At 38.4% G+C, this 9,521-nt stretch overlaps 1 protein-coding gene across 1 annotated transcript in view; it reads right to left on the reverse strand.

Moving 5' to 3' along the window:
• Nucleotides 1-444: 444 nt before the first annotated feature.
• The window catches only part of LOC101864091 (spermatogenesis-associated protein 6), a gene marked incomplete in the record, with an annotated part of 28,971 nt that continues 19,894 nt past the window's right edge, over nt 445-9,521 (reverse strand). Inside the window, 5 exon segments of the mRNA XM_013087732.2 lie at nt 445-3,230; nt 4,382-4,538; nt 6,969-7,117; nt 8,007-8,067; nt 9,089-9,144. Coding sequence (XP_012943186.1) covers nt 4,416-4,538; nt 6,969-7,117; nt 8,007-8,067; nt 9,089-9,144 — 389 coding nt within the window.

Raw genomic sequence — 9,521 nt, forward strand, 5'->3', positions numbered from 1 at the left:
TGTCCGTCCCCATTCCCATCTGTTCCCATCTGCCCGTTCTCATCTGCTCCCATGTCCGTTCAAATTTGTTCCCATCTGTTGAGCAGTTATGATTTTTTTTACGGCCTCGGAGGACTGACAGACAGATGGTTCAATATGAACATCCTATAGAAAAACAACGACGCACAACAACAAATATTAAAAGTTTATTAAATTGTTTATCATAATTATTAGGCTAGAGATTTAAAAAACTTGTCACGATGATATATCAGTATGTATGTATGTAAAAGAAAAAAAAGTAATTAAAAGAGAATTTTTCTTCTCCTCTCAAGTAAGTACTTTTACTTTGAAGAAATTATATTTTCAAATCACAAAAGGATCATTTTATCACAGGTTTGGGATGCACGATGAGACACTGTGCACGACATAAGAAAAAGTTTTAAAAAATGGGGCACATCTTCGAGAGAGAAGGAGCGCTGATTATTTTGCCCAAAGTGCAAATGCTGAGGGCACAACAAACAGTTGTGAAGCCATAAAGCCAGACGTTTATTTTCTTACATCTCTGAGATTTGGGCCCATAGTGCGAGGTCAACAACAGCGTAGTACAGTACAGTTTGTCTTGGTATGATTGTGCCTTTTTCAAATACATCATTCAACCAATCAACTTGTGCCACATGTAACATATCATTAGCAGGGAGAAATTCATTTGGACAAAGAAAAATATATTTATAAAAGATAAGATAATTCACATCTTGAATAAATTTTCAACGGTGGCTAACGACTCAAAATGTATTCTGGCAGCCATAAAAGTATACCACTTTTGTTTAATATATCAAAACAATACAGTTGTCATTTACGGAACAAATAAAAAAATTGGAGTGAAAATGTTGGGAAAAATGGTTTTACAAAAAAATAAAATGACCAATGAGACTCTGAATTGCAATAGTTTACAATTCCTCCACATTATTCAGTGAAGTCAAGTTGTGCTAAAACTTTGTCTTCTGTACCTTCATTCATGTCACAAGCTAGGGACGGGCAAACTTTTGGATCAGGGGCCCCTTCAACAGGGTTATGAATAGGAAATGGGCCATGCCTGTAAAATCTGCACATAGTAGTAAGCTACGTAAAATTACTCTTCTTTCATTGGGATAACTCAAAATACAAAGCGCATCAATATAAAACAATTATTTGATGACTGTGACACTACAAAAGCTGGTCTTGGCTCAGGTATATATTATATTGATATTTGAGCTATTTGAGAATTTTAAAAATTTCTACGAACGTTTCCGAGCGCCGCATAAAACGTTGTGAAGGGCCACATTTAGTCAGCGGGTCGTAGTTTGCACACCCTTGTTATAGATGAATCAAAGAGAAGCAAGTCTCCCAACAATGTGCGTCTAATAAAAACAAACAGTGTCAGAGTAAAACAATAGAAAAAAACCATTACAAAAAGTTGACTTTTAAAAAGGCAGATACGATCATCAAAAACGTCTTCTCCCACACACACGGAAGTAAAAAGATATGTATGTTACGTACCATCAAAATTGATTATATAATATATTTCTAGAAATGTAAAAGTGAAAAAGAAGGCACCTTAAATGGAATCTGAGGGAATGGAACTTCAAAAGTAAAGGCTTCAGGAAATTCACATCCTGGGCAGAATTTCGTTATATTGGAACAAAAATCTCCATCCACTTATGAAATTAACCGAAAAAGACGACAGTAGTCACGTTTCTTTCTCTTTTTATGTCTTGAAAACGAGAATGACTTGGGAGACCCTTAGCCCCGTAGTTTGTCGTAGTCAGGTGAGCATTCAAGGAGACAGCTTAATTAAACACAATGCACAAAAAAAGAACATTCATATAAATGCAACAATGTGTGCTCAACACATTGCAAACAGATAAGTTGCAACGGTAATAAAAGGGCTATAAAAGTGATACGGGTTCATTAAAAAAACCTTGAATCCATCCAATATGTCGTTAATCTCTACTTTCCTGCTTTGTTTGAGACAGAAAAAAAATAACATTAATGAAAAGACTTTGAGTATCATGATCACAGTTACCTAAAGTCTGACTGTTCTCGTCAGTTTTACTTTGATAGGCTTCTCTCGCCCAGACTTGGCATCAAACATTTAAATTTAAACGACAAACATGGACAGAAAGAGTTTTGGCAGGTGTTTCCAAATATAAAGGAACAGACTTAAACCTAAACACCAATATTTCAGTTCTAAACAGTAAATAATACAGTACCGTTCCTTGATTTATTTGTCCAATTAAGCTGACATTGGGAGCCTTAAAGTCCACTCTGTGGCAAATTCAAAAAGTGAATCAGATGCATTCAAACATTTCGCAAAAAAAAGGGGCATTTTGTCTAGATCACTCAAAAGTTCTAAAACCGATTTGATGAATATGTGAACTGACATTTCCAGCAGTTTTGAAGATGAAATGAACATTACAAAATCCATAGTACAGTAGATGAGTCTACGTGATAAACCGACGAAAAGATAATGCTGCAGCAGGACAAATAAGCAAAACAAAAATATAGTGAACACTATCGTTAGTCAAATTCTACGAATAAATATAAACAATAGAATATTTTGCTAGAATGATATAAAGGCAGGAGAGCTGGATAAAAACAGAGATATGTTGGCTTTGATGTTGCGAGCAAAATTCCCCCTCCCCCCAAAAAAAACTTTAACTAGCTGCCTTGCAAGATGAGACTTAGGCTTTGCTTGATGGGTCTCATATCACAGTACGACGTGTTTACAAAATTCATGTCTCAGATTCAGTAGCGTCTCGGGTCAAGCTGTCTCTTGGTAGTAAAGTGGAGCCAGAATCCCATCATTCATAATATTTTGTAACAACTGGGAAAACTAGTCTTATACATATATATATGTGTGTATTCTTGATTTTTCTAATCCCTTTCATTTAAGTTAACCCAACTACTGAAAGTATCCCCATATCCCCACTCTTTTTGCTGTGACTTATAAAGATTTACACAGTTCTTTCTTCCAATTGTTGCTTTCAGAAAGGACTAAGCACACTTTTCTTTCTTTCTTTTGGCATTGTTCAGAACGCATCTCGCAGGAAATTTCTTCAAGAATCGTCCCAGTCTCACTAGCGTTGTCATAGCTGAGTTCTACAGAACTGTGGTCGTCCGGATCTCCATGAAGCAACTTTGTTCCCTCGCTTTTTTTCCTCACATTATCTTGAATTTGGTAACCTGGTCCTGGTCCTTTGAGTTTCATCCAGCTGTTAACAGAAATAGTGAAGCTGATGTCAAACACATGCTCAAAGAGGAAATCCTGAAGCTATTAAATGGTTGTAGTAAAATTCTTCAGTGGAATAGACAGCTGCAAAAATGAACCTCGCACCTGTTTCTTGTAGATCAGAGAAGAATATTTGTGTGTCACATCACGGTGGAATAAGGTCCTCAGCAGTTTATGGACATATGGAGTTAATGGTGTCATCATAAATCTTGAGCTTAATCAAAGCTTGGTAGAAGCTGTGATATCAATAAATATTACTTTACTTTCCCCACCCAGCGACTATTTGAGTTCTAGCCCTTTGGCCTGTCGATATAGTAAAGTTTGACAAATTTTTATCAGCTGCATTTTGTCTCTGTATAGAGATATCAATGTAACAAAATGCCGGTTTTTGCGGCTGAAGGATATACATATATACAAAGCACTAGAGAGTGGTTCATTGAGACTTATGAGAGACATCTACAGCACAGTCAAGGGATTAATTAACTCTTTCCAGACGTAGCTTTTTTGGGGTCTAGACATAATTAACCTGTGGCTCGATTTGGCTATACAAGTGGAGTACAAAATAACTTCATAGAAGCATAACCATCACTATATAATGATATGATATATCAAATTGAAGGAAATTGAATAAGGAATACATCCCAATATAAAACAAGGATTAATTTTGAGCATAAGTATGCATTACAAGGGTTAGAAACGGCCATGGTGATGAGAAAAATAAATTTTGACAGAAAAAAATTACATTCACAAAAAATGTGAAAGCAAATCAGCATAGCTATCTTATCATATACAGGCTTAGAGCATAATCCATAATTTTCTGAATGCGCAGCTTTTTAATTGAAAGCAATATTCCAATTTTTGTTTGAGTTATGAAATTTATACTGAGTCCTGTAACATAGTTTTGTTGATGGAAGACCGCAAGAACTAATTCATTCGTTTTTCCCTAAACCCACGCTTTGACAAAGTGAAACTAGATGCTTTCGTTTCCTAAATCCTTTCCGAGTTTTTCAATAGCAATAAAAAAAAGTAAATATAAATGACGGATCGTGTGAAAACAAAACAATACTGAAGCACCCTATCACAGCCGATATATCGACGATACGTTCGGAAAGAGTTAAAAGACTAGACACTCACCACTAAGCACTGACCAGACTGGTGTGCCTACTAATCAGTACAGAAGCCTCTCCGTTCGGAGCCTTGCCAGGCGAAGCTCCAGGTCAAGGTCATCAATGGACTTGTAGTAGGAGTCGTAGACTCGCGCCAGGCGACGAGACCGGGCGTACTCGCGCTCCTGGGTGTGCAACAAAAGAAGACATGTTTCTAAAACAACGGTTCGTTGGAAAGTGAAAAGTAATGAAGAAACAGATCATGAAACAGATCATCAGTAAAACAAATATCAATGGAAAGAGAAATGAGCAGATCAATTAATCTATTTTCTGATCTGTAACAAAGAAAGATACAGAAGGTCATTTTTACCATCATCTATCAAAATGCTTCCATCTTAACCATCTTGTTTAGTGTACTTACGACCTTAGAGCATGCATCAAAATAACATTGAGTGTGTATCTAGCTTACGATTATTATTGTTTATATTGCTGCTCATTTATATTATGCATGTGATTGTAAGCCTACTTGTTTATGCATGTGTGTGCACGTGTGTACGTGTGTGTGTTTATGTGTGTGTGTGTGTGCGTGTGTGTGTGTGTGTGTGTGTGTGTGTGTGTGTGTGTGTGTGTGTGTGTGCATGTGCGTGTGTGTGTGTGTGTGTACTTGTGGTGGAACACCAAACCAATGTGCCAGGATCTGGACAATAAAGATGTATCTTATGTTTATGTATCTTAAAACAGTGGAAGCAAATTCTAGGAAAATATGCTGAACTCTACCAAATACACATTGTGCAAAAGGGCCGATTCATCCAATTGTCTTTGACTTTGATTTGCCCCTACACAGTGTAACTACAATTCTGACGTGACTTCTTCGCTCAAAAGTACTGGGGTCCCCGTCGATGTCAACCTTTTGAGCCCTGACCTCCTGAGGCTACCGTGCCCCTCTGCCCGAGTTCCTGAGCCAATCACGTTTTCATTCATATCATTGTCAGAGTCACATTCCATTCCCCACTCAGAGAAGCCCTCGTCATTACCAGCATCAAATTCAGAAAGCTTTGGTGCTGGGGGGAACTGAGCACTTATGGACATGTCCGGTGTGCAATGACACTGTTGCCCAGGACAGGTAATAACAGGTAATTCAGAAAGATCTTCAAAAGAATCAGTAACGTCCTGTGTAGTAAACACTGTTTTCTGTAGATATTTTGTCCCGGGCGGGCCGGTTTGGGGATGGGATCCTGCTCGCCGGTGTACCGCTGGCTAGGCATTCCGGCAATTTTACACGCCACCAGTGTACCAGTGGCTAGGTTTCAAAGGGTTGAATTACAAAAATTGAAGATGATAAAAATAAAAATAAAAATGAGGTGTAAAATCCGAGCAAACTGAACTTAAAACAATGTCTCTTCCATTTCTCAAGAGATATTTCAGAAGCAAAAAACTAATATTCAAAGTAGAAATAGTATTCGATTTTATAGCACTGGCCTTTTTAGCTACTTTCAACTCACATATCAGACATTCAGAGGAAGATCTCTTTATGCTGGACTGCAAAGAATAATGAGCACAGTTTCTGAACTATGCCTAATAACAATAGATAGCATTTGTATAGCGCAAATCCCCGCTCAATAGCAAGCTCTATGCGCTTCACAATCTATACTACTACCCCAGCAGACCTGAGAGCATTCTCAAACAACCTCAACTTCCTGGGAAGCATACAGTGTAAGCAGCCATTTATAGGCGCTAAAACACTAACATACTGACAAGATCTTTCGCTGTCTATGGCCGGGTACCCATTTCCACCTGGGTGAAGTGAGGAAAATTTGTGTAAAGTGTCTTTCTCAATGACACAACGTCAGGGGCGCGGCTTGAACCCCTGACCCCGCAACCTCATGATTACGAGTCCGGTAGCCTAACCACTAGGCCACCGACGCCTACAGGGGAAGCAGTAACGGGTTTCACAAACATCATACTCCCCCCCAGGAAAGTGTTACTGACTGAAGTTGTCTTTACGCCATTTCCAAAAGGGAGGGGGGGGGGGGGGGGTAGGGGGAGGATATTAACCTGTTCTTATGCACAGTAGAATTGTAAATGGGCAGATTTATCAATGTCATGCTCATACTGTGCCAGAACAACATAGGGGGAACTGCTGCTTTTTCCTTCTTCATCCTTACTATCGTTTCAAAAAGTTGGCAGCTGCGTACAAGTCTTTTTTTTAAAGTAGAGGTTTTTTGGCACTCGCAACTGCATAAGGTCATATGAGCGCCAAGGAGTGGATGTCAACAGAGAAGCCCTTAGAGGGAATCAAACTTACTCTGCTCACCTCTCTAGCTTCAACAGCACAAAGTCTGCCTCGACTATCAAGGCACCCATTCAAAAGAAGTAGAGGACAAATGACAATAGTAAGGATTAGGAAAGAAAAAGCAGCAGTTCCCTGTTGTAGATCAGGCACAGTTATGAGCGGGACATTGATGAGTCAGCCCATTTACAATTCTACTGTGCATGAACGAAAAATGTCCCCCCTTTGGGAATGGCCTAAAGACACTACAGTCAGTGGCACTGCCCGGGGGGGTGTACAAGTCTTGAAGGAGGGAAGTTAAGATTGTAAAAAAAAAAAAGCTCACCCTTTCCAGAACACGTTCGTAGTATGTGGGGCTGAGCGGGTCAGCGTAGCGGAGACTGAAGGGGCTTCTGTACAGCAGGGGGCTCACACTGCGGGGGCGTGGCGATTTGTAGGAGGGCGTGGTTGAGGTCAAGGCTGCAACTTCACAGTCTGTGAACAGAGAAATGTTTTTGGAGTCCGGGGAGATCAATAATGTCAGTCTGTCAACTTAGATTCTTCTTCTTTTTTCAGTGCCAGATCTAAAACAAACATTAGTCATCAGTACTCCACTAATTTCCCTGTTCAGACGTTCTCATAAACCAATATATGTGAGGCAGCGTGGTGGAATCAGGCTCTCGTCAATTTTTGGGCACGCTGAGTTATTGATGTCATCTTAAAGCTTCTTCATTTGTCTTTATGTCAATGAAAAAAAGTATCCATTTATCTTGATTACAAGTCGAGATATTTGCGAATGAAGAAGGTGGGGTCACCTGTTTTCAGAGGTAAAATTAGTGAGAAAATGGCCACCAAAGATTGGTAATTTCCTTAGCTTAAGAGTCCGTGGTAACTGAAAATTTACATTTTTTGTGCCCTTAATCAACGTTTTTAAGAAAAATCCCCCAGAAATGAGTTCTTTAATGGGTATGAAAGGTGTTGAGCCAAAAAACAAAAACTTGATAAAAATTTACAAACCTGTGGAAAAATGCAAGTTTCTTCACCTTGATTATTTTGACAAGAGCCTGATTCCACCACGCTATATAAAATATTTTACCACGATGAGACTATGAGGAAATAAAAGATGTATATTCTATTTTTTTAATGCTGTGGAAGCATCATTTATGGATAAAAATCTCGTTACATTTCTTTATCTACACAACAAAAGTTTTTCAAGAGAATCTGGAAGAACCTCTACTACTACTACAATGTATATATTTCTAATCCTCTGGACCGTAGACAATGAGAGGACCAGGAGTTTCCGATCTTTTCCCGGTGAGAGTGCACAACATCCAAAGAGAGGGACAATAAGTAAAGAAGGCAAAATTTGCACATGATCACATACCTAGATCATCATATTTTGGCTTGAAAACTGGTAGAGGGTCCTCGTATGTGCTTCTGATTACCTGAAAATACAAAGTGTAAGATAAGATAAGATAAGATAAGATACATCTTTATTGTCCAGATCCTGGCACATTGGTTTGGTGTTCCACCACGAGTACACGCACACACACACACACGCACACAAACACACACACACACACACACACACACACACACACGTACACACGTGCACACACATGCACACACAAGTAGGCTTACAATCACATGCATAATATAAATGAGCAGCATGAGCAATATAAACAATAATAATCGTAAGCTAGATACACACTCAATGATATTTTGATGCATGCTCTAAGGTCGTAAGTACACTAAACAAGATGGTTAAGATGGAAGCATTTTGATAGATGATGGTAAAAATGACCTTCTGTATCTTTCTTAACACGACTTCTTGGAGAAATTTCAATATCACTGTACTAATAGGTCCTGTAAGTTGTTGTAAATTGTAATTATAGCTTCTTTTCCACTTCATTGATACAATTTAATTCATATATATATAGAGAGAAAACAGGCTGCTTTGGGCCTGTTTTATGTGACAAATCTGGGCTGCGTGGGATACATTCCAGCAGAAAGATGGTGGAGGCGCCCTATAAAATGTTTCTCCTGTGTGGTAATCAAAACTCACGTCTGCTGACTGCTCAGCCAGAAGCCCAACATCTGAACATAGCGACTAGAGCAAGATAACATAAGGGAATCTATGCTCCCCTACTTTCAAGACAGTGAAAGAAACTGAAACATAAATGAGCTCATATAACTGCTCTTACTCAAAATTACAAAAACTATATTTTAATTTTACAACGATTAACACGGAAAAAATAAAAAATTTGATCATATCTTAATACACCTGCCCACTTCACAAAGGCTTTATTAAACAGTACATAACACAGATCTATAAACTGGAACAACCTAAATAGGTGTAAAAAGAAAAAAATGCATGTGATACTAAGACTACACATTTTTTTTTCATTTTGAAAATCACGATCAAAAGTGGCGATAGTTGTCCCTGCTAGCACAAGAGTTCCTTACCTTTGACAAACGGTACGAAGGCAGGGGACTGATAGGCCTGAGCGGACGGGCCGACCCTGCCAAAAGCAACACACAAGTTTCACAATGGAAAAGAAGTTTCTATCTTTTGGATTCCTTTTTTACAAATCCAACGTTGTTTTCCTACTTCAAAAAGTCTATCAAAAAGGTTCTTCCAGCTATCTTAAAAACCAATGGAGCATTTATAAAATCAAAATAGCATGTTCAAAGAGAGAAGGAAACATTTTGTCACTTGTATACTGATTACACAGGCAAAACAGGGAGGTGAAGTTATAGTTGAATTATATCCATTGTTAAAGGAAAAAATTTAAAATAATTCTTAAATCCATACAACATTCATTTCTAAATCACAGCTAACTACATTGAAACCAGGAATGAAATTTGTTTGAGTACATCCTGTACTATTACACCCTTC

Source organism: Aplysia californica, unplaced genomic scaffold (genome assembly GCF_000002075.1).
Source record: "Aplysia californica isolate F4 #8 unplaced genomic scaffold, AplCal3.0 scaffold00630, whole genome shotgun sequence".
Taxonomy (NCBI): domain Eukaryota; kingdom Metazoa; phylum Mollusca; class Gastropoda; order Aplysiida; family Aplysiidae; genus Aplysia; species Aplysia californica.